The 26,116-nt window shown below is 47.3% G+C and overlaps 1 protein-coding gene and 2 pseudogenes across 1 annotated transcript; all 3 read right to left on the bottom strand.

Annotated features, from left to right (window-relative positions):
* Positions 1–3,851: 3,851 nt before the first annotated feature.
* LOC123038996 (AP2-like ethylene-responsive transcription factor CRL5) lies at positions 3,852–4,437 on the bottom strand (annotated as a pseudogene).
* Positions 4,438–15,154: 10,717 nt separating this feature from the next.
* Positions 15,155–16,167, bottom strand: LOC123040567 (uncharacterized). The gene is made up of 2 exons (XM_044463371.1): positions 15,947–16,167; positions 15,155–15,575 (listed from the first exon to the last, which is right to left on the bottom strand). Exons 1-2 carry the CDS (start codon positions 16,056–16,058, stop codon positions 15,178–15,180), a joined length of 510 nt encoding a protein of 169 aa, XP_044319306.1. The 5' UTR covers positions 16,059–16,167; the 3' UTR covers positions 15,155–15,177.
* Positions 16,168–21,539: 5,372 nt separating this feature from the next.
* On the bottom strand, positions 21,540–24,453 carry LOC123038995 (glutamate receptor 2.8-like; annotated as a pseudogene).
* Between the last annotated feature and the right edge of the window lie 1,663 nt (positions 24,454–26,116).

The following is a 26,116-nucleotide window of genomic DNA, read 5'->3' as shown; positions in this document are numbered from 1 at the left end:
GAACTGATTTGGCCTAGAATTATGTGGAATATTCACTTAGAGAGAAAAGTCTATTTTAGCTAAGAAAGGGAGAAAGATAAAATAGGAACTTCCAGCTGATTGTTTCTTTTCCATTAAGGAATCCAGTTTAGCTCCCTCAGAGAACTATTAGCTAGGAGCTCATATATTCCACTCAATAGTCAATACTATATAAATCAGTGATAGAAACTCCTCTACATATCTTGTGCATACTTGTATGCAATTAGAATCTGTAAGCATTCATGGAGATAAGATTTTCATAGAAAAATTTGAACTGAATATGAAATGATTAGGATGAATGCCAACAAACTGAGCTAACATAGCTCAGTTTTCTACCACTTCATGGAGCTTGGTATCGCAGAGCTCACATGTTCCTGCTACAAGTGAAGGGAAACTAAAAGCTACAGATTACACATTAGTGTAGTTGCTACACAGGCCCAAATATAATCTTTCACTACTTTCTTGCATTCAGGTGGTTCTCCATCCATGTCTACGAAATGGTGTTTTACATCACATCCCTTGAACAGAGCCCCAGAGGGGAGGGGAGCACCTTGAACCGAATGAGGAGAGATTTCCAGGGGACATTAAGCATGAGATTAAGGGGCAATTAGCATTAGTCCAACGTTAATTGTTACAATCATGAAGCGGATGGCTGAGATTGTTTGGATTCCAGAGACAATGGTGCTTTCTATAGGGGTACTGGGGTAGTGATATTTGTTGTACTAAGATTTCCTCTTTCTAATATCCAAGATCAGATCAGATCAGCACCCACAAAAATAAAAATAAAATATCCAAGATCAGAAACATTCAATATATTCAATACTCATGTGCATCTTTTTCCGACTGAATATTGATAGCTGTTTTGACTGGATTGAGCACACATGGTTCGACAAAAGTCATGATTCATTTTGCTGATCACTACCTTATCATCATTCTAGGGATGATACTAAATTGGCTTGCACTGGCCATCTGTCGTTATCGTTTGTACAGCAAACAGCAAGCCTTTAAATTCAAAGCAGGTTGAAGCAACCAAACAATGCATGTATTGAAATGAATCAGAAATAACCATAATAGATTTAGACAGGCCTGCTTCATCCAAAAAAAATGACAAGCACTCAGCAGATTCGTTAAAGGAGCTGAAGTAGATGCTGATGGACAGGACTCGTTAAAAAAGCTAACTGTGAGATACTGATGGACATATGTAATAAGGCTAAACGTACCTAAGGTGGTACTACTAAACAACACATTAGTACTCCCTTCGTCCCAAAATTCTTGTCTTAAATTTGTCTAGATACGGATGTACCTAATACTAAAACGTGACTTGATACATCCGTATTTAGACAAATTTAAGACAAGAATTTTGGGACGGAGGGAGTACCTTATTAGTTAACCATAGAAGAAAAAAGACTACACTTGCATCACCCGCAACAAACTCACATATAACATATTCAATACTATTAAGGAGTGGCCAGTGTTGCTCACCTTCCAGATCACAAGAAGGTTCTCTTTCTCTTTACTGGATCATCATAGACATCATGTCGGCACCGGCGCTTGCCTTTTTCGCTTATAGATCATCTGCAGCACAGCATAATGAACCCACTTAATCAAATCCGCGACAGAACACATCAAATACGAATAGACCAAAAACATGATAGAACTGATGAAGATAGGGGAAAATGACATTAACGCTTATAGACGCCGAGAGTTAGGAAGTGTTGTAAGTCTTAAGTTCAACTATTTATGTTTAAGCTTGAATGAAAATGTTCCTTCTTTCCATTAGACAAACACATGTACTGGCTTCAACGCCCTACCTAACAGTGAAATCTAAGATCAGACAAGAGGGCTTATTGGTCATGATTTCTGTTTTCTTGAATCATGTCAATAATCGTAGTGAGCTTCTAGGACACATGCATGGTCCAGGTGCAAATATATCTATGTACATGTAGCAAAGAAATCAAGTAATTCATGAGGTAGGATTCACAACTTAAAAAAATAAATACAAATGCATGTCCTTGTCCACCCACGGCTCATGATTACAACCACCAAATGTGAAACCACAGGCATGACCGATGAAAGACAGGTGTGGATAAGCAAACTGGAAAAATACTGCTTTTATATTCAGGACGAGACATACCTATATCGTTCCTGCTGTCGCACGCGTACCCTAATCCTTCTCGCAAATTCCACCAAATTTTCAAAAATTACACTTCCTTGCACATAAACATGCCTGCCATCGGAAAAAATAGCCATGCCAACAAAGTTCCCATCACCGTCAAAGAGTGGCTCGCCATCACCAGCCTAGCACATAAAAGAGCGAAAATCAACAAGGTTTGCATCAAACAAAGTAAAAGTGGCATCTAATGGGGCACAGATTAGGTCATTCTTATTCCTCGAAATAAATTATTCATTTATTTCCTCTACCATGTAAGGAAGATACAAACTGACAACATACCTTGCAAAGCACAGTCTCGGAAGGCGTTGAAACTTTACTCAGGATCTCTTTTACAGCCGTCGCTCCACCAGAGCCATTAAAGTGTATGGCTACCACGACAATGAGGGGCGGAATTTCCACCCCATGGCGGAGATGTACTTCACAAACATCAAGGAACCCTGTCACTTTGACAACAGCAGCCCTAACAGTCCCGTGATCTAACTCACATTCCTCCAAGCACCCAGGGGCAACATTACTAAATGCATCGCGCACTTGAATCTGAAATGACAACAAAGCAAGAAGAGAATATAGAATTGCCACAATTATAATAACTTAAAATGAACAACAGAACAAGCAAATTAAATGGGGGAAATAGTTAATTACCAACCTTCATGGCAGAGCTGGATTTTGTTTTGTCCCTCATAGCTGCAGCCAAATTTGTTGAGGTCAACACTTTTGTGCAAGACGGATTGTGTTCTATAGGAATGCCGGAGCATAAAAACAGAATGGCGTCTCCTACAAAAGATCAAAAGTTAACTGCTAGTGCAGATGTGTATTAATTTAGGGAGTTCAGAAGCGTAAAAAAGCAAGATCACCATCAAACAAGTAAATCCAGACGACGCCACAGGCCGTTTTGGATGGAGCTTCACCGGAACAGTCGGAGACATCTCGAGCAGAACCACCACAGCTGCCAGGTCCGGCAGTATCAGTAGCACCTGAACCTACTTAAATAAAGATACCACACAAAACCACAATTGTAAGTGCTCCACCTGAGTTGTTAAAAATGTGTGCAAAAGCGTAAAAAAAATAGTGACCAGCTGACCTGGAGGCAATGACTCGATCAACTTTCCAACACCATTGCAAGTCGTTAGGTTCTCATTTGAGTTCGGCTTCGAGTCAGCCTTGCTGGCTATTAGCTCCTCATTTGTACTCCTAGTGAGATCATCACCGCATCTTATAGATGTCGGCGTCTTTCCAAATCCTAGAGCAGGACGAAATAAATGCAAAATACTAGGTGATTAGTAGCCAGCAAAAAGCAAGGCTGTAAAGCCAATCAGCTCACACGCTTGAAAAGATTGCTACGTAAGAGCATCTCCAACAGGCGCCCAACGCGCCGGCGGGTAAAAACGGATTTGGCGCGCGCCCATCGCCTGGTTTGGCGCGGCGCGCAGCGTTTGCTCCAGCATCCGCGCTGAAAAGCCGCGCGCGCGCAGCTCCAGCAGGCGCGGTAAAATGCAGCGCCCGCGCTCATTCTACAATATTTTTTAATTAAAATTGCGTAGATAAAAAAAGCGATACATAGATATTTTACATCGGTGCAACTACTACGGCATAGATGATAGATAGTTCGACATACATAGATAGATAGATAAAAACTACTACGGCATACATAGATAGAAAACTACTCTAAGTCGCTACCATCACCATCGTCATCCTCGTCGGTGTCGTCCGAGGTTGAGAGCCATACGTCGTCCCAACGTTCATCGTCCGAGGTGAAGAACGACCTCCCACCTGCGGAGACGATGTCGCACTGCTCGTTCGCCACTGCCTTCCGCCGACGCCGGTCCGCCCGCTCCGAGCGGCGCCTTGCTCGTCCTCTCCGCCCAGTAGGCACGCTCGGCGTCGACGTCCTTTGGGTGGCGACGGCGCCACTCCGCCATGGCTCGCTCGTCCTCCTCGGCGACGAGGAGACGGCGCTGCCGCCGAGCGTGGTCGGCACGGTCCATGTCCGTGATGAGACGCGGCGGAGGGGCGAGGCGCTGCGCCTCCTCGCGCGTGAAGACGTCCCGGAAATTCATCTGGGACCGGGGCCTCTCCAAGCGCCACGCCGCCGCGTCGTACGCGCGGGCCGCCTCGCGCGCGCTCCGGAACGTCCCGAGGCCGAGCCGGACGTCGCCGGCCCGTATCTCGGCGGAGTACCAGCCGTTGGGGCGCTCGCGGACGCCGCGAAAGCCCGAAGCACCCCGGCGGCGCGGCGGCATGGTGGCGCGGTGGTGGCGTAGAAAGCGGCGACGCGGCGAAGCGGTGGGGTGCGGAGCGGCGAGATTGCGAGGAGAAGGGCGCGTGGCGAAGCGCGGGACTTTATAGGCGTGCGCGAAGCGGCGCGTCAAATCTAGCGCGCCGCGTGCCGCTTTCTACCGCGCGCGCGCAAACGCTTCCCGCGCGCGGTAACTTCCCGCCACCGCTGGAGCGCGCGGAACCAACCGGCGCGCGCGAAAAACTGATTTTACCACGCGGGCGCCCGTTTTGCCGCGCCTGTTGGAGATGCTCTAATATAGTTAGTTCAAAGCATATGACGATGGTTATTGAATTAGTACAAAGCTAGCCTTATATGTAGTAGGAGATGAGAGGCTAATTATAGTTTGTGCTGCATGGTGTTACATCCACAGGTTGGTTCCTGCCAAATTCGGGACAGGAACAAGGAAGCAAGAGATGTATCCCACAGAGAAACATCGAGGGAAAAAATCTGACTCGCCGAACGAGAAGGCACACAATCCAATCGCATAATACGAATCAGTCACCGATCAGAAGCTAAGCAACATTTAAAAGTAAATCGGGAATACTACGCGCCGTGCATGCGACTGGAACTCATCATGAGATCGCCGATGCCTTCCTGTCCGCGCATCCGGCGAGCTAGCTAGGGTTCGGTTTCGGGGTTGGTGGCAGGGTTAGAGGGATGCCAGCCCGCGAAGCAGCAGCTTGTGGACTGAGGAGGAGGGTGGGTCGGGGTCGAGGGAGGAGTGGACAACTCACCGGAGAGGAGGGAGACGGAGAACGAACTCGCCGTCGTCGGAGACGAAGGACGAGTGGAGGCGACTGAATGTCGCGGCGGCTATAGGTTTTTTTTTACGGGAACATGGAAATTCCATTAAACTTCAAGCACAGCAATGTCACTGGCTAACAGTTTTACAATGCAATTGGGGGCAGAGGCCTCCCAGAAGGAGTCATCAGGCCCAGAATGAACGCCCAGCTTGGCAAGCTCATGGGCAACAGAGTTACAAGTGCGTCGGCTGAAAGAAAAACATAGGAATCAAAGTTTAGGATGCATAGGCTTCTAGCTTCCTTCACCAACACACCAATGGTTGCCTTGTCATAATCGTTGCTCTTCAAAGCCTGTATAAGGGTTGGGGAGTCAGACTCGAAGATGATTCGATTTGCCCCAATCCCGATCGCCCCATCAATGGCAGCAAGGCAGGCTACAGATTCAGATTGCAAAGCACATTTCAGGTTCACGGACTTGCCCGCACCAGCAGCGATAAATTCGCCAGCCTAATCACGGACCACATAGCCCCAGCCCCCTGCACATGTATTTTCATCAAAGGCACCGTCGAAGTTAACCTTCACATGATGCACGGGGGGCTTGCTCCATTTGTGAATGTCTGGTGGCCTAGGAGGCTTGTTTGGTTTGCGCAAGCCCAGGGACTCAATCAGCATCTTCTCCACCCGGTGACAAACCGCTTGAGGCTTAGGAGCCGCCTCACCAGCATTGGCCTTGTTGCGAACATTCCACCATTCCCACATAAAGGTCACGGCCTTCAGCTGTGTGTCTTCATCACACCTCCACAGCTCCTGAAGCATGGAGTGGGCTGAATTACAGAGCATGAGCTTTTCCCGGGTCTCTCCCAAAGCCAAAATGTTCCATCATTCTTTAGCTTTCTTGCACTTCAGGAAGGTGTGCCCTCCATCTTCATTTAACCTATGGCAAACAGGGCATCTAGTGTCCAAGTCCACGCCTAGCTTTTTTATTTTCATGCGGTTAGCCAGACTATTGTGGGCAAGGCGCCACACAAACATCTTTATTTTGTTGGTGGCCTTCAGGGACCAGACATGCTTCCAATCAAATTTGACAGTGCTGTTAGCAGAATTTTCCTTAGAGCTTGCAGCATCTCTTCCCAGCCTTCTATCGCGCAGCATAACACCAATCTTATAAGCAGACTTGACGGAGAAGATGCCATGCCGATCAAAATGCCAAGCAAAATTATCCTCCATCCCTTCGCAGATGCTAATGGAGAGAATGGCCTTTGCGTCTTCCTCCTGAAAGAGATCACGGACCAACGCCTCGTCCCAGCCCTCGGTGTTTGGATTGAGCAAATCTGCTACAAGAGTGATTGGGGAGCGCCCAGGGAGAGATCTAGGCCTCCTTGTATCGCCCTCGGGGATCCAAGGATCTTCCCACACCTTGATGTTAGTCCCATCCCCCACTCTCCAGATAATCCCTTCCTTCAATAAGTCCACCCCTTTTAGGATGCTGCGCCAACTGTATGATATGCCAGGGGCGGGAACAGCGTCCAGAAGCTTCCCGTCAGGGAAATATTTAGCCCGCAGCACCCTCCCACAAAGAGACTCGGGGTCTTGAAGTAGTCGCCAACCTTGTCTAGCCAACATGGCCAGGTTAAAGATGTGGAGATCCCGAAGGCCAAGGCCACCCTCAGTTTTCGGCTTTGTAAGACACTGCCAGCTCAACCAGTGGTGCCGCTCCTCATCTTGATTATTCCACCAATAGCGACAGACCATTGAGCTAATTTCATCGCAGAAAGATTTCGTGATGTCAAAGCAGGACATGGCATAGATGGGGATCGCCTGGGCCACGGCTTTAACCAAGATCTCCTTCCCTGCTCTAGATAAGAATTTCTCCTTCCACCCTTGGATCAACTTCCAGATTCTCTCTTTAAGATACTCAAAGGCCTTGGCTTTTGATCTACCCAAGAAAATTGGCAGACCAAGGTTTCTTTCATTGAAAGCTTTGTCTCGAATTTGTAAAATCCTCTGAAAATTCCTTTTTGCTCGCTGAGAAGTTCCCTTGCTGAACATAACAGCAAACTTTTCCTTGTTTATCATTTGGCCAGACGCATCCTCGTAGAGAGCAAGGATTTCTTGGAGCCTACGAGCACTTGGCTCATTCGCCTTCATAAAGATCAAGGAGTCATCTGCGAAGAAGAGGTGGTTTATCTTGGGAGCCGTAGGGCAAACCTGAACTCCCTGCAGGGATCCATCCTCCTCAGCCCGGTGGAAGAGAGCCGAGAGCCCCTCAGCACACAAGATGAAAAGGTAAGGTGATAGAGGACACCCTTGCCTCAGGCCACATTGAGGCACCACCACCTCAGTCAGATTCTTGTTCACCTTAACCCTGTATGTGACCGTGGTCACACAACGCATCACCAGTTGCACCCAGCTATTAGAGAAGCCTAGTTTCAGCATTATCTTCTCCAAGAAAGGCCATTCAACACGGTCAAAAGCCTTACTCATATCCAGCTTGACTGCTGCAAGCCCATCTCTACCTCCCTTTCTCTGGCGCATGAAATGGGTGGTCTCATAAGCGATCAGAATATTGTCGGTAATCAGCCGTCCAGAGACAAAGGCACTCTGGCTAGGAGAAATGACCACATCAAGCACCTCCTTCATCCGACAAGCAATCACCTTTGTGACAATCTTAAACACCACGTTGCAAAGGCTGATCGGCCGCAACTCCTTAAGGTGGGTTGGATTCTTGACTTTGGGGATCAAGACAATGACCATTTCGTTCCAGCCCGCTGGAATTTGGCCACCATTTAGAACCTCGAGAACTTCGCCCTGCACAACTTCCCCTACTAGATCCCAGAAGCGCTTATAAAAGACCGCTGGCATGCCATCTAGACCCGGGGCCTTCAAATCACTCATGGAATTAAGAGCCAATTTTATTTCTTCAATGGTGAAAGGTCTCTTAAGGAAGACATTCATCTCAGCAGTAACAATGGGGGAGACCTTGTCAAGGAGCTCATCCGCTCTAGTTCCTGCACGAGAAGAGAAAAGCTGCTTGTACTCCCTCCGTTCCAAAATAGATGACTCAACTTTGTACTAAAGTTAGTACAAAGTTGAGTCATCTATTTTGGAACGGAGGGAGTAGTAGTTAGTGATAAAGGTTCTCAGCTCCTCCTCCCCCTCCACCACACCGCCCTCGTCATTCTTGAGAGATTTGATCAAGTTCATCCTGCGCCTCTCCGAGGCGCAAGCGTGGAAGAAGCTAGTGTTTCGATCTCCATCATGCAGCCAATGAGCCTTCGCTCGCTGCTTCCAATAAGTATTTTTTTGGTCTTGCAGTCTCTCAAGCTTGTACCTTAGCATCTGCTCAAGAGAGACTTGCTCCTGGGAGATGGCTCTTTTCCTGCAGCGATTGAGCTCCTTCTTGACCTTCTTGATACGGTTCTTTAGATCGCCCAAGGCCTCTTTGCTCCATGTGTGCAGTTCCATCCCCACTCTTTTGATTGTGGCAGCTAACCCTCTATCGCCAGTCAGCATTGCCAAGTGCCAGGCATTGCGCACCACCTCATCGCATTGCTCCTCCTCAAGCCACCTTGCCTCGAATTTTGGTTGTTCAAACACGCACCCAGTGCTATTGCCCCGGTATTCCGGTTCCAAAACCACAATCACGGGTCTGTGATCGGAGTGCCTTGGATCCCCATTGATTTCCTTGTAGGCCGGGAAATGGGAGCGCCATCCCAAGTTTGCGATAGCCCGATCAAGCCTCTCCTTAATGTAAGAGTCCGCTCGGTGACTGTGATTGCGCCAAGTGTAAGGATCCCCCACGAAGCCCAAATCCTCGAGCTCACAGAACTCCAGAGCACTCTGAAATTTATCCATGCAGGCATGGGATCTATCCGGACCCCCCTGCTTCTCACTTGTGAAGAGGATCTCATTGAAGTCACCAAAACACATCCAAGGCAGAGAGGAACGTCCATGAAGGATGCGCAAGAGTTTCCAAGTCTTCTCTTTCTCCCTGTGCTTCGGTTCACCATAAATACTAGTAAGCCTCCAGACGAACCCATCCTCCCCAGTGACGTCGGCATCGATGTGGTAGCGCGACATCCCAGGGTTCACTCTTACATTTACATCCTTCTTCCAGAGAAGGGCCAAGCCACCGCTTTGCCCCTCACAGTCCTTTACCTCCATGTTGGGCATTCCCAACAACACCTTAATTCGCTTCATCCTCTCCCTGTCCAGCTTTGTTTCTGAAAGAAAGAGGATGTCAGGGTCTTCAGCCTTCTGTAGCTCCAGAAGGCCCTCGACTGCCGGCTGGTTCCCAAACCCCCGGCAGTTGAAAGCGACGACCTTCATTGCTTACTGCAGGGCTGAATAGGCAGCCCCGCGTCTGTGCTTGTTGCAACTTGATCTCTACCCACCCCCTTTTGATTCCCCTGGCTTTGGAAACAGAACTGGTCATTCTTGTGTTTTTTGTCAGCTCTTCGTCCTTGTCCAAACCAGTGAGCGGGAGACTGGGCCCTCCCTCTAAGCCCTTGCCCACGACGACCAGAGAGAGGTCTGAACCTTGCAGGGGGGCAGCAGAAAGCTTCCCCTTAGCAGCCCCATCTCCTTTACTCCCAGCCCTAGATTCTAGTTTTCTCTTGCGTACATATTTTTCCGGCATCTCCGGGTCCGTAGAGAATAATTTCTTTGCAATCTCGGAAACTTTGTTTCTTCCTGGGACAGGTTTGTTTTTTGCAAGTGGTGAAGTCGCCTCTTGCTCGCCAGGCTTCACAGTCTCATTCACCCCTGTTTCACGAGAAGTTCTGCTCGTGGCAGACTCAGGGACGGAGCCACGGCTTCCCCCTCCTCTGTCTTTGTTATCACTGCTACAGGAAGCCGAAACAGCAGCCTGCCCAAAGGATTGCAGCCGCTTTCTTCTCTCCTCTAGGGCTCTCAAGCCTCTATCAAAGGGGAGCTTGCCAAACTGGTCTCGGTCTGCTGGGGACTGACATTCTAGATCACCATGCCCAATGAGGCCACAACTGAAGCAATAGAAGGGGGTTTTTCATACTGTAGGTCATATTTCACATCCTCGCTGCCCTTCCTGATTGTCACCCACCGGCGCAAGGGCCCTTTAAGAGGGATGGACACCCTGGCTCGCAGAAAGGAGCCTGAGGCATCGCCACCCTCGTCCACATCCACCGTGTAGTTCTTGTCGATCAGTTTTGCAATCTTCAGGCCCTTGCGATTGTTCATCCATTCAAAGGGAAGGTTCAAGATTCTGACCCAGATAGACATTGAGTCGAACCTGATATCTGACGGGCGAAGCCAGGGATCGTAGTCTTGAAGGAGAACCGCATGTTTACCCATCATCCATGGTGTCCCCTCTTGAGCCCTATCTCTGTCAAACTTGTTCGCGAAATCAGCCACAAACACATTGTCTCGAACGTTCCTGAGCTTGAGCCCCCTGGGATTTCCCCAGGCCGGGCGCATTGCCGACGTGGTGGTGCTGATATGAATCACAGAGGGCGAGAGAATCATCCCGAGCAGCGACCACTTCACCGGCACCGAGCAATCCCCTTCCTCATCATCACTCATCTCCACAAAATCAGTGTCGTCCGCAAGGAGGTTAAGGCGCCCCATCATGGAGTCCACCCCTTCCGCCTTCTCAACAGGCTCCTTCCCCACTGCAGCATTCTGCTTCTCCCCTAACGGCATCTTGCTGGCACCAGATGACATGCCAGATGCAGAGCCACGGGAATAGATCCTCTCGATACAGCCAGCCCGAGCACCTTCCAATGGTTCAGGCGGGGGGGGGGGGGGTAAGGAGCAGATAAAAGGGCCACCTCCGGTCAAACCAGAGGGGCAAATTGCTGCAACAACTCACCGGAGTGGGGAGGCAGAGGATAAGATCCAGCCGCTGCTCTTCGTAAGCGCGCCGCCTGGAGAGGGGATGCTTGCGCGAGCTGCTAGAGAGGGGTAGCCATGGGGAGCGATGCGACCCCCCACCCGAGCAGGAGCGGCCGGGAGCTGAGCCTCCGGAGGAGGCCGGCGGCAGCGGCGGTGGCGGTCAGAGCAGGTTCGCTCGAAGTCGCCAGTCGCGAGAGGTGGTCAACATTTTACCGGGATATGTCTAACACCGCGGCTATAGGTTTTTGGACAAGTTCGAAAGTCCTATACTGAGCACGAGCGCAGTTGCAGACGATACATCCAAAATTCGGGACATCCTATCTGGCGACCTACGCGCCAAATAGGAAGGAAACGCGCACCCCCGCTCCAACAGCAAGCGTTTTTGGGCCCCCCCCCCCATGTACAGGAAGAGACACCCCTGTTTTTCTCATTTCTTTTTTTCTTTTCTGTTTTTATTTTTTCTTCTTCTTTAGAATAATACGGTATTCCAAAAAATATCGAGTTTGAAAATATTTGAGAAATCATAAAATGCTCACGAATTCAAAAATGTTAATGATTTTGAAAAATGTCCAGGAAACTATAAAATGTTCGCGTATTCAAAAAATGTAGGAGAATTTGAAAGACATTCATGAATTTTTTTGAAATGTCTAAAAACATTTAGAAAGAGCAAACAAAAAAATGTCCCCAAAGTCACGATTTTTTTCATTGATTTAAAAAATCTTCATGCATTTTGAAAAATAAATTTATTTTAGAAATGATAGTAAATTTTAAAAATTATTCACAAAATTTAAAAATATTCCCTGATTCAAAACAATGTTCTCAAAATCGTAATAAATGAGAATGTTTTCAAAAAATTGTTTGGGAAATTGTAAAAAGTGTTCACAAATTGGGAAAAATTCAATTTCCTAAAATGTTGACAAATTTGAAAAATGTTCATTATTTCCTTTTATGTTCATGAATTTGAAATATGTTCGCTAAACAAACAAATAAAAAATAGAAATGGGGGATAATAACGGAAAAGAACGAACTTGAAAAAAATAAAACGAAATAATGAAAATTAGAAAAAGAAAAGAAAAAAGAATTAAAAAATTAGAAAAGGAAAAAGACAAAAAGAGAGAAAAATCAAAATGAAAAAACAAAGAAAAGAAGAAATACCCGGTTCAGGAGGGTTCTAGAACGCATATCCTATATTCTTTATTATTCTTAGAAAGTTCATCCCCACTATAAGCAATTTCTCTCAACATGCAGCCTTTCACCTCACCAAGTGTGCCATGTCGGCATCCACTAACGTTATTTTTTCAACTATGCACCACAACCATTTACCTTTAATATTTGTCAATCATGCATCAAATCCATTACTTTTAATTCTTACAACACGCACTCTTCCACCCCCACTAAGTTATGCATGTCTGTCACATCATAATTGGCCACGTAAAATATCCACGTCATGCATTTTAGACATTCATATCATTGACATGGGATGGACCATTGACTATTACTGGCGGTAGACATTACTCCAATCTCCCGCCATTGCGGTTAAATTTTTGAAATGATGCAACTCCTCCTTACTAGTATACATATCAGCATAACTATGGTGATACAAGGCCTCAACGCAGTCTTAAATGCATACATCACTACTCATTCGAACACCCACCCAGCACCAAGGCAGGTTCAGAACACGCGTGATTCTACGAATCATCCGAGAATCATCCGAAGAGAAAAATCTTTGCCTTACACCCACAAAATTACTGCCATCTTATTCTTAACTACGTCAACAACAATACAGCGCTTACCTTTTTATTGGCTGCATCATGATTCAGGAATTTCATCTCCTCGTCCATGGCTGCTCCTTCCCACGGCGCAGGCGATGCAAGGCACGACAACCTCGTTGGTGGGAAAACGGAGCGGACGCAGGAAGCCGAGCATCCCAACACCTTCGCCTTGCAGTACACGCAGGCATGCAAATCACAAAGCTCCCACCTTGTACACGCAGGCATGCAAATCACAAAGCTCCCATCACGATGCACCACAACTTTGACGGATGGCTAAGATAATAGGGTATACCCACACTCGAAAGTAGAAAGTCAACTCTCATCTCCAGATGGCACTATTCTACTATCCACGATCCAAATCGTGGGCAGTGAAAGTGACACGATCTTTCATTACTCATGATTTGGATGTGGATAGAAGTAATAGTGCCATTGTTAAAAAAAAGTAATGGTGCCAAGAGTTGACTTTCTACTCCCAAATGTGGGTACATCCTACTATCCCAGCCATCCGTCGAAGCCTTGAAGTAAAAGTACGCTACTACCATGATTGCTTTCACTGCCCACTACTAATCAGAAGCTTAATTAGATCTAGCAAAGGGCAATCTCTCTTGCCCATTGGGGTGCCTTTTATAGTGACTCCTACGTACCTAGCCTCATTTCTCACTCTCCACCATGGCCACTCCAGAATCACATTTCTCATAACATTTTCATGTCCTCAGTCAAGCCATGGTGTTTCATACACCATGTCACGAGCATTTTGGCAGTGATTCACACAGTTTGCACTTTGCGCCTAATTTCCCCTGACACAACTACATGCAAAATTGCTTCACCATTTTGCACATAAGAAAGGTGTGTTTCAACCGACTGGGTAAATTGTGCCAATCTCCATTTCTTGCCTCTTTATACATAACCTATATGGGGGACAGCTAAGGAGTGCTTTGCCAGCCTCGCTTTGCCACTGATGATATACCATTGGAAATCCATTCCCCTTTGTTTAGGCAACATGCTGAACATACAGACGACCAGACTCCAAAAATGATGCACATAGAATGTACAAACCCCAGTGTAATGGATTTCCTTTTAAGATCAAAATTACTAGTGTTATGGAGGAATAGTAACGGCTTATATGAGCTGTCCATCATTTTGACTGAGGCGTGTATCGGTTGTAGGAATTGTGAACATGTGCGTGACCAAATTTTGGAATATAAATCTTATAAACTTGTATGTAGTTCTGAGCTCATTTCCTCTCTTCAAATTGACAGTTGCAGTACATGTTTTTTTTTGCGGGTGAATTACAGTACCTGTTTGCCTGAATACTTTACAGCTTCGCTTGACATGGCGGAACGTGGCGGCAGAAAGCGGTGTTGTCGGCGGCAGCGCCGGAGCATGGCATAGGCGATGGGGAAGAGGGAGGTGTGGGGCAGAGGCGTGAGTGAGAGAGAGTGACAGTGAGAGCGAGCGTCGGTCGCATAGTCGACGCGTCGTTAACGGCCGCCACTTGGTCATTGTCGCCTCTTTTGCCACGTCACCGTCTGGAAGCGGGCACGACCTGTCAGATCTGTGTTAACAGAGTGAAACGGCTGATCAGTGTGATTTGCAAAAAAGAAAAAAGACTTTGTGTGTGATGCTTTCTGTAAAAAAAACCACCTTTTCCACGATGCCACAAATGTGATGGTTCTTTGCAATTCACTCCGTTTAGGAGGTGGAATCAAGTAAGCTCTTTACAGCCTTGTTTGGGATGTTGAACCAATAAGTATCCAAATCTCATGTGACATAGGCGATTGCATAGATTGGTGGTACAACGAAGCTGTGCCATCTCAGGGTGGACGGCAATAAATGGAGAAATAAACTCAGTTTAGTGATCCGAAAATTGGTCCGGCAAGCTTGTGAGTCTTCTTGGCGGTTAGAGCATGTTTAAAATTTTGAGTCTATATACGCAGGCTTCTCAGGAAGTATGTTGGCTGATAGTTGAAGCAAAGGATAAAGATTGGTGTCTTTTCGCAATGCCTCTCATTATTTGAGCAGACGTACTGATCATAGTCTGTTGGCCATGCTCAATCAAGTAGTATTGTGGAATGACTTTCATGCCCCTAAACTTTTCATGGCGGAATCCTAGTTGTGCGCAGAATGGCTGTTAAGAAGGCTCCCATTTTCAAAATTGTTGCTACATGATCTACATAACGGTTAATGGTGCCGAAAGAACCCTAAAAAACCAAAACTGAATATAAAGTTGACTACACGTAAAAGCATGCACGATTTGCACAAAACGGAAGACATACATTGCAGACACATAAAATATATCCTTTATTAAAACTAGATGATTTGATTTCATCTAGTAGCACGGTATTGCGAGAACTTTGGCTTACGGCATCGTAACCTGCTATACTCGTAGTCAGCCTCCGCCTTGGTCAGATCTGCAAACGCGGACAGCTGAGACACCTGCGAAGAACCAGAATTGTTCATTTTGTACACCCGCATCGCGCTGGCCTTAAATGACCTGAACCGGCGGACCATCTCTTCACGGTCACGGGACACTTCATAATACTTGCACCAGCTCTCATACAAGGCCCACAGGGACTCCTTGGACTTGGTGGAATTCTCGTCGACGAGGGGAAAGTTTGGATCATTTCCTGACTCGTAGCGGCATGATTCCATCCACTCGATGAAATTGAAATTCGTATCAACAGGGGGAAAGTTTTTGTGATCTTCTTCTGACTCGCAACCGCCTGCAGGCGGTTCAGTAGCAGGGAGTTACAATTTGATTTCAAAAAATACCATCATGTCCTCCCCCGGTGATTCTCAAAGAAAAAAAGGAGACATCATTTGTAATATTTGTTCTCAGCGGAATTAATTTGATTGAAGCTAGAGCTATTACTACGTCATGAACCATCTTAACCCGGTTTTGTGTTACTACTACGAAAACCGTATGCTTGTTAGATGTCCGGATGAATAATCAAACAGATCTGATAATTGGGAAGAAATAATGTTCGGATTTCGGGGTATTAAATTCCGATCCAAGCAAAGATAATTTCTTTGGGTATTCAAGGTTCAGATCCAAACTCCGGAAGAGCTAGCGAAACAGGGATGGATGGAATACCTGCAGCTGCGGACATGCGACGGATGGCGCCGGCAGTCTGGGGGAGACGCGCTCCTCTGACTGAGCGGGATGCGAAGGCTGCCCGCGCGAGCTTGGACACGATGAAAGCCATGGCCTAGGGTACGCGAGGACTGAGGAGGCGGCAGAGGAGAGAACCTCCTCGATCATCACGGTTTAGTCCCAGGTTGGTTGTTTTACGGAGTCGCGGAAGAGAGGTACGCATGCATGGCCAGGGTACAATGATTTTTTTTTTTGACTTGATTGGTTTGCACGGCTGATTTAATGATACGTGCCTGCACCCCTTTGGATGGATTTGACCGATACTCAACAACAACAACAAAAAAACTTGGCGACCGCTCTGGGTCGGTTGACTAATCTGAGCGAGCGTCCGGTCACAGCGCGAGCCGTCCCATTCGTGCGTGCTTAACCGTCGGATCTGCTATCCCGCTCGTCCTCCCCCGCACGCCCAATTCAACAACCAGTCAACCACGGCTCACGTGAAAACTCGCCATCAACCAGTACTGGAAAAAGTCCAAAATAAACCTTAAAGTTATAGACGAAAGCTAAACCAAACCCCGAACTCTCAATCCCGAAAATTGGCACTCTCTAATCCCGGTCCATTTTAAACCTTGACAGGACTTTGCCGGTATTTCTTAAATTGGACCGGCCCAGTGGCACAGCCACTCACGCGCGCGCACTAATTTGTTTTTTCATAATTTTTTCTTTTATGTTTTCCTTTTTTTTTCATTTTTACACATGTCTAATTTTTCTCAATACACAATGTACATTTTAACACACACATTAAATATTTGATAATCTTTGATATTTTCATATACATATGAACATTTTTTAATTAAATATTTAAAAACTTTTTTGAATACATGGTAATATTTTTTCAAATACCTGTTTTACATTTTCTTAATGACAATAATTTTTTTATAAAACTACACGAACATTCTTTCATATGGTTCAACACTTTTAAATTTGCATACACTTTTTTCAAACACATGTCACATATATTCTGTTAAGGTTATAACACATTTTTTTACAACACGCAAACATAGTCTTACATTGTACAAAAAGTATTCGTACTTTAAAATTTTGGTCAGGTTTCAGAAAAAAATTATGTTTCAGAAAGTGTTTGCACTTTAACATTTTGTTCAGGTTTTAAAAAATTGTTTATGTTTCAAAACGTGTTCTCTTTTTGAAAGTTGTTGGTTTTTTAAAAGTATTAGAATTTTTATGGCGAGTGATAAAAAAACTCGCTTTATGTTTGGTGGGCCGTCCCAGTCGAGTCCACAGCCAACAATCCGAAACATTTTTTAAAAACGTCATTTACGAAATAATTATGAAATTCCAAAAATATTATTCAAAAAATGTGACACAATTCTGAAAATCCGAAACATTTTTCATAGCATGCGAAAAACTGTTGGAATTCTGAACATTTTTTGACAAATGTGATTTTTTTAACTTACGAACAATTTTTTTAAATGCGAATATAATTTCAGAATTCGAAATATTTTTTAAAAAACACAAATTTATTTGAATTATTGCCAAAAATATAAAACTGGAACATTTTTTAACTTCAGAACAAGTTTAGAAATGTGCGAACGTTTTTTAACTTCACGAATTATTGTTGTGTTATAGTGGGCCGGCCCAAATTATTTTCTGTGAGAGTAGTTGTTTATCCCGGCCAGGATTGTAGTATTCCCGGTGTGCCAAACAGATCTAGGGTCCAAAATAGACCGGGATTAAAAGTTCAGAGTGCCAATTTCCGTGATTCGAAGTTCAGGGTTTAATTTAGCTTTCGTCTACAACTTGAAGGTTTATTTTGGACTTTTTCCACCTGTTCCCTGTGCTGCAAATGTGGTAACTATGAAGGCAATGGCGATGCGTGATGGATTAACCCTCGCAAATAGTTTGGAATTTCACCATGTAGAAGCGGAGTCGGATTCTCTTATCGTTATAGACTTCTGCACTGGTCAATCATGTTGGTGGGACGCTGCCTCAGCAATCTTCACAAAATGTGTGGATACTAGTGTTTCTATTGGGAAGGTTCACACTAGTAGAAAACGGTGATTAATCCCGGTTCCAGAGGGCTTTCAGTCCTGGTTCTGGAACCGGGACTAAAGAGGGTCGGGACTAAAGCCCAAAAACTTTAGCCCCGTTTCGTTTACGAACCGGGACAGAAGGGGCTCCACGTGGCCGCTGCAGGGCGTCCAGGCAGGAGGACCTTTAGTCCTGATTAGTATTACCACCCGGGACCAAAAGGCATCCACACGTCAGCAGTTGGCAGGAGCTGGATTTTTTTTGAGGGGGGGCGGGGTCAGTGGGTTTTCTAGGGTTAATTTTGGGGTTTCATATTGTGTTAGCTAGCTAATAGAGAGAAATGTCCTCTCTTTCTTCGTGCTTGGTCGATCTAGCTACTATACATATAGAGAGAACTCGACACGCTAGCTAGTAAGAAAATGAAGGAACCATTAATTACAAAAGATCGTCGTGAATATATATATATATATACAGAGATAAGTGAAGCCTCTCTTTCTCTGAGAGATTGGTAGAACAACAAGTTTTCGTATATCTATCCGACGCTACTACATATGTACAATATAACATGTCTTACACTCCTTAACATCTAAAATCGGTTTCAACTTTCACATGGTATTCTCCGATTTTACGTATGACGTGGTCAAGAAAAAATCCCGTCAATTCCTCTTGAATTGCTCGTATACAATATAAGTTTAAACATTGTTATCGGTCCACTAATCAAGCGGCTCATGTGCTAGCTCAATATTGTTTTTTAGTAAGACTTCGAGTAGGTGGTCGGAGGAACCCCTAGGTTGCCTCACCACTAGGGCTACAAAAGAGTCGAGTTCGAGTGAGTTGGCCTAGGCTCAGCTCAACTCATATTAAAATTCGAGCGAGCTCAAAATGTGCGAAGCTCAAAGCCGAGCTGCAGAAAGTGGCTTGTGCTCAGCTTGTAATGATCTCGAGTCGATCTCGAGCTAGTTTCAAGCTAAATAAAATGATTTTTAAAATCATTTTAAGGCAAATTTTAAAGCAAGATATGCCACAACAGAACCGAAAAATCACTATAAATTCGACTTATTCTTTCTCAAGTGAAAACTAGTATCTAAAAACAAGAGATCATAGATAGAAGGCGATGAAGGTGTGCCAGCTCACTTTGACGAAAATAAAAAGATATTGAACACATGGTTGGCCACGTGATGAGAATAAATTTTCTCCATACTTAATTTCCATGTTTGCTAGTAGGTAAAGTGAAGAAAAAACATCATACATAACATATATGAAAATGAATGATCCTAATTCTTGGCAATATATATAAAGGTTATTTATTATACTTATATGATATCGAGCTATCGAGTTAAAATCGAGTGAGCCAATGCTGGCTCAAGATCGGCTCGCTTCTCGATCGAGCTACATAAGAGCAACTCCAATGGGGCGACTCATTTTATTCGTTTGGGTTATCCGGACAAAAAAGTTGGCCCAACGGGACGATTCGATCCAAACTGAGTTCAAATTTGAGTCATAAATAGATCCGCGACGGACAAAGCGGACGCTCCCGTCGCGGACTCTCGTTCGCTCGTGTGCGCCCTGGACCTACACATCAGTGACCGCACACGCTTGGTGACGAGGCCACTGCACAGGCCGCCGCCACGCTCGCCGGTGAGGCCACCTGCGCAGGCCACCGCCGCCGCTCGCCGACGAGGCCACCTACGCAGGCCGCCGCCGCCCGTTCTAAGCAGAGCGGAGCAGCAGGGCGGCACGGGGCCGGGGCATTGGAGCACGGTGGGTCCGAGTAACAGCAGGCGGGCGGCGCGGGGCCGAGGAGACCTGTGGGGAACTGCAGACTGGTGGAAGGACGCGCCCTCGAGGACGACGCGATGTCGGCCATGGCCGCTCCCGATGCGGCGGGCAGACATCGCTGGCACGGCGGCTGCGGACACGGCCGGCTATAAAAGGAGGCCCCGAGCACCACCACCCACCCAAGCCTCCACTCGTGCTCACATCTCACGCACTCCTAATCTTCACTTCCTCTGCTCCTGCAACCCCTTCCCGAGCTCAGTAGCTAGCCATAGCGTGCTCCTCCTTTGCGTGTTGGCGCTGGTCTTCCTCTGCGTGCTCCTCCACGGCGACTTCGGGGAGACCCAGTGAACTGCAGATCAGGTGGAAGGACGGCGCGATGTCGGCCATGTCCTCCGCGGCGGACGACGCCATGAAGCAGCAAGCCGTGGCGGCGGCCACGACGACTGGCCCGGCGGCGTCGACGTCTCCACCGTGGTCGCGTTGTCCGCTTTATGCGCTTGCGCTGGGTGCATCCACAGTCCGCGCATGTCCGGCTCATCCGCTAGGCGGACAGAACAGATGACCCAAACGGACAAAATACGTGTCCATCTGAGTCTTTGCATTGGAGTTGCTTTAAAGTATTCATACTCATCTCATTTCTTTTCGAGTTGAGCTAAAATACGAGTCAATCTCGAGCGGCTCACGAGCCTCAAGCTTTTCTTGCGGCCCTATTCACCACTAAACTAGTTGATGATGTACTGATTATTTGATCTTAATAAAATTAGTCATGATGGCCTTCCCGCATTAAAAAGACGCCGCTCTGTCGTGGTTCGAGTAACAGCCTGGCCGTCTGCAGCAGCTCGAGTCCTCGTTCGGCATGGCCCGTCGGTCGGTCTACATCCACGGTCGCCTTCGCAGCTTGGCGTCGTAGCACCCGGCAATCGTCTTCCCAACATCGGTGAGTCATGGCCGCATCATCCGGCTACCGCCGTCGTAAGGCCTTGTACAATAGGAGATGCTTAGAGGGGTGCTTAGAAAAATAACCGAAATTTTCTGAAGCACCGGTGCCTATTTCTACAGGAGAGACGCTTAGTTAAGCGTCTACCCTGTACAAATAAGCATCGGTGTTTAAAAAAAATCTGGTTTGTTTATCTAAGCATCTCCCATTTTACAAGGCCTAACAGTGGCCAGAGGTTCTCCTCATAGCATCCAGCGGTTGTCCTACCGATGTTTGCGATGGATCGGCCGCCCGATATTGATCCTTTTCCTAAACTTTAGATTTCTTTCATAACACAACCACTCATTCCGGTTGAGGGTGTTCCAACAAAAATCGACGCTACCATCCATCATATTTGGTAACATCAAGAATGAGGCTAGGCTTTGGATCGCCGCAGGCTCGAAACACTTGGGAAACATCATGCCGCGGGAATAGAATCTATGTATCTTATCTTGCTTTTCTGTTGTGAAAGCAACTCTAAACTTCTTCTTAATTAATGGAAGAGGCAAATCTTTTACCTCCGCTTCGAAAAAATTCCGGTTGAGGGCATGTAGTTAGTACAGCCACTCATTCTTGCATAACAGTAACTTGTAGCAGTTCTGACAGCATAGATGCACGAGTGTCACGACTTGTTATTAATTATTCCAACACATTTCCGAAATTACTATTCATTGCCTGCATGCGATATGATACAATTATACCCCCACGAGAAATGACTGAAAAGTGCGAAAGTAGGCCGCCCGTACATTTCCGAAATTGCCACGATTTGCTCGACCTGTCACGGTTTGCCTAGGCTGCATTTGTATGGAGTATGGACTGGGTCGGCGAGGCTGAATGTTCCTGCAGAACCCGCTCGATCGAACGGCCTGGAGGAAGCGCTACGATTTCTTCTGGAACGGGCGAAGAGGCTGCTGAGGTTCTGGAGGATTCCGAGGAACTAGTAGTCACAGCTGCTTCTTGCACTGTCTGTCCGGCGGCCGGCTCCGGAGGATTTCGCTCAGGTGCGCCACCGCCGTTCCCCACGAACTCATCTCGGCGCCGCTGGAGGCTCTCAAATCTCAAAAGCCAAGAACACAGCCACGGCGGAACTCTGTGGGGACTACTGGCCACACATGCGGTCAGGTTTATCAGCAGCATGAGGCACGAGACCAAGACGCTGATGAGGAACAGCCCACCGAAGTTCCTGAGGTCGAGCCTGAACGACGAGTCGGTGCTGTTGTTCTTGTTCACGCAGACCCCAGGGTGCGCAAACCACTTGTTCTCGATGCGTGCAAGCTTCTCTCCCTCTGCCAGCTCCAAGATGGCGCGCGACACGTCAAGAGCTAGATGAGATCCCATGGGGAATACCTGAAATAGAGCCACAATCATTCTTGTTGCACTCCGTCGTACGTACACACCTGAATATCTGATCGACCTGGATTGCTACAATTTAATTAGGGGGTGGGGAAAGAGACACATACAAATCCGAACCCGGCGCTCTTGTAGGTTGGACCGACCATGGAGTAGCCTTGGCAGTAGCGCGACAGGAAGAGCCTCAGATAGGGCATTTCGTCGAAAATCGCCGAGACCCCTCCGTTCTCTGACCCTCTCCTCAGAGCATCGGCGTACTCATCGATTGTGGTATATCCCCTTAACTTGGCCTCGTGAAAGCCCATGTCTATTAGGAAGTCGGCGATGAATGATCCCTCTTGATAGCCCACGTAGTCCCTTTCTCCCAGGACGCTTATCGTCGGTTGGAGCGGTCGAGCCGTCAACATAGACGTCAGGCTGGCCGTGTAGCATGTTGTGACAATGAATGCCACAAACATCGATATGACCACCACGAGCTTCGACAGGTTGCTCTTCAGCTTCTCCTCTAAAGGTAGGTGACAATGAGTATATTAGTTTTAGTATATGTATCGGTTCAGCTATATATATATACATGTTGCATGTTTTGGTTTATACTTTGGGAGAAGACTAGAGTTGAGAATGCACTGAAGAACCGGAACGCGACTTGCTTCCAAGTCATGTATGGGAAATCAGGGCTGGATTCGCGCTCGATCGCCCACACAATGAAGCTGGAGAAGAAGAAGAGCGCAATGCAGGTGAGCCAGAGTAATGGCGTTAATGGCTTCACGAAAATCCACATGCTGTTGCTTCTGTCCTCCTCTGCCACGATCATCGATCACCCAGATTCAGCGAATGGCACCGTGAAAGAAACAAGCTTCATCCGGCTCGCTGTTATCGTCATGTCTGCAACCACCGCGTCGACTTTCTGCAACAATGAATCGCAGTTCAATTGATTGCACTACACAAGTAGCTTATGTCCCTCCCAAAAAAGAAAACACTCCTCTGTTTCAAAATACTTGAAGTTTTAGGTTTGTTCCAAGTTAAATACATTTAACATTAATCAAGTTCGTATTAAATATACCTATGAATTTAAGAATTTCGGAACAAAGGGAATACGTAGCTTATATCATGGGATTTGCACTCACATTTTCATGCACCAGGTTGACAAGCATGTCGTAAGACTCGGAGTTATCGTTGACTGGCACGTACTGATACGCGACTGGATGGGCCAATTTCGCCGTGGCTGCATGGAATACGTCGATGCAGTAGCCGGTGATAATTTCTCTTCCCGTCCTTGGATCGCCGGAAATGTTCACAAATTGGCTGAATCCACGCTTCACCGGGACAGCCACGCGAAGCGGACGCCCATTTGGGGACTCGCTCCACCCTACCGGAACAACCGCCGTTTCACCTGGCCAAAGGATTTGCTTCAGCTCCTTGCCACTCCTGGGGTACAAACTTGTTGAGATCCCAAACTCCGGCGTCCAAAACCCGACCGTCCTCGCTCCGGCGCCTATGATATTCACGATCTCGTATGTTGCTGGGATTTGCCGCTGCCCATCGACCAGCCTGAAACTTCCAGCCAGGCCATGGAACCTGGTGCTGAGCACGGCATCGGCAAGTCCCGTTCCAGCTGCGTGCGTCGTCGTTCGGAAGGACCTGTCGGCCGCCGTGGTGGTTGCCCATGCCGTGTCATACAACCAGAGTAGCCACACCGGCACGCTCACGGTGTCATGGGTAGCCGGGTTCTCCTGCCGAAACCTCTGCTTGAACCGTCTTGAGAAGTTTCTAACTTGCTCCGTTGCCTGCACGTGGACCCGCAGGCTGACGACAGGCAGTCGAGGTCGCCGGGGCTGAGACTGTCCGCCGCATCGCCCACGGCGGACGTGGCGATCCAGACGTACCCCTCCGACATCATGCCGGCGGCCATGGCCCGGCGGAAGAGGCGCACAGCCAGAGCGGAAGTCACATGCACGACGACCACCCGCGCCGGCATGTTCTTCACTGCAAGAAACACTACGTCGAGGCGGCTGTCTGTCGCGTCGGCTGGCACAGCCACGCTGTCCATTATGCCGCGTACGCGGTGCCCGTGCTCGTGCCCCTGGAACTCGTGGACCAATGCCGAGACAATGCTGATGCCGTAGGTGGACTCCTCGAGTAGCAGGACGGCCGCGCGCCATTGGAATGCCTCAAGGATGGATGCAACGGGCGCGGCCTGGGAGTTGGTGTTGGCTGCACTGTGCACAAAGAAACGTGCCTGCGACGGAATTGATGCCAGCGAGGTGGCCGAGAAGGAAAGGATCGGGATGCTGCTGCGCTTCGCGAGGTTGGCGAATAGCTCGGCTTCAGGTGATGTCTCTGGCGAGATGACCATGGCTTGAACCTTTCCGTTCATGAGCTCATCAGCTGCAGAAACATGCATATGACCAAAAATAAGAATGGCTGGATAAAGAAAAATCTAAGTCAGCTATTTACCTAAAAAATATAATCCATGTCAGCTAGGAAAAATCGATTAAAACCCAAACTGCATTGGATACCTACAAAGAGCGAGACAACAAAATACAAGTGCTAAGAAGGCTCTCCTCCTTTTCCCAACTAAATGAATCATGCACCACTGAGCGGTGTGCAAGTGACGGAATATGGCCCCTACATCCAAAAACTATCCAAGCATAGAAAAACCAAGTTCGGTCACAAGCCCTTCACGTTGCATCATTGCTACAAAGAGCTATGCAAGAACCAGAAGTGGATCCAAAGAATCGCGGAGACCACTTCAAAGAGATCAAGGTTGAGCATATCCATTAAGGAGGACAACGAGGTTGATGAAGATGCCAATAATAGACGGGAAGAAAACCAGATTGCAAAAGAAAGAAATAAGATAAATGCATTCGGTGGCACTTACAAAGAAGAACTTGTGGCAAAGTTCTCATCCTCCACCACCTTGAGCTCACTCCACCTTGCCATCTTCTCTTTTTGCGTTCGGCCCCCAACACCTTCTTCGTCTCAATCAGAAATTCCCTTAGCGGCCACCCAAGGTTTTCTCTGTAGCGCCATCTCGGTCGTCTGAAAGATCGTGGATGTCGCCTAGAGGGGGGGTGAATAGGCGTTTTAAAATAATTATGGTTTAGGCTTGAACAAATGCGGAATAAACCTAGCGGTTAATTTGTCAAGCACAAAACCTAAAACAACTAGGCTCACCTATGTGCACCAACAACTTATGCTAAGCAGTTTAAGCAACTATGTGATAGCAAGATATATGACAAAAAACAATTTGGCTATCACAAAGTAAAGTGCATAAGTAAAGGGCTCGGGTAAGAGATAACCGAGGCACGCGGAGACGACGATGTATCCCGAAGTTCACACCCTTGCGGATGCTAATCTCCGTTTGGAGCGGTGTGGAGGCACAATGCTCCCCAAGAAGCCACTAGGGCCACCGTAATCTCCTCACGCCCTAGCACAATGCAAGATGCCGTGATTCCACTAAGGGACCCTTGAGGGCGGTCACCGAACCCGTACAAATGGCGACCCTTGGGGGCGGTCACCGAACCCGTACACTTTGGCAACCCTTGGGGGCGGTCACCGGTACCCGTCAAAATGCTCGGGGCGATCTCCACAACCTAATTGGAGACCCCGACGCGTGCCCGAAGCTTTACACCACAATGATTGAGCTCCGAACACCACCAACTAACTAGGGGCGCCCAAGCACCCAAGATGAACAAGCTCAAGGGCACCAAGCACCCAAGAGTAATAAGCTTCTCAACTTGTAACTTCCACGTATCACGTGGAGAACTCAAACCGATGCACCAAATGCAATGGCAAAGGCACACGGAGTGCCCAAGTCCTTCTCTCCCAAATCCCACCGAAGCAACTAATGCTAGGGAAGAAAATGAGAGGAAGAACGAAAGAAGAACACGAAGAACTCCAAGATCTAGATCCAAGGGGTTCCCCTCACTTAGAGGAGAAACTGATTGGTGGAAATGTGGATCTAGATCTCCTCTCTCTTTTCCCCCCAAAACTAGCAAGAATCCATGGAGGGATTG

This window comes from Triticum aestivum, chromosome 2B (genome assembly GCF_018294505.1).
Source record: "Triticum aestivum cultivar Chinese Spring chromosome 2B, IWGSC CS RefSeq v2.1, whole genome shotgun sequence".
Taxonomy (NCBI): domain Eukaryota; kingdom Viridiplantae; phylum Streptophyta; class Magnoliopsida; order Poales; family Poaceae; genus Triticum; species Triticum aestivum.
The sequence above is the reverse complement of the archived record's forward strand: the minus strand, read 5'-3'. Positions and strand labels throughout refer to the sequence as shown.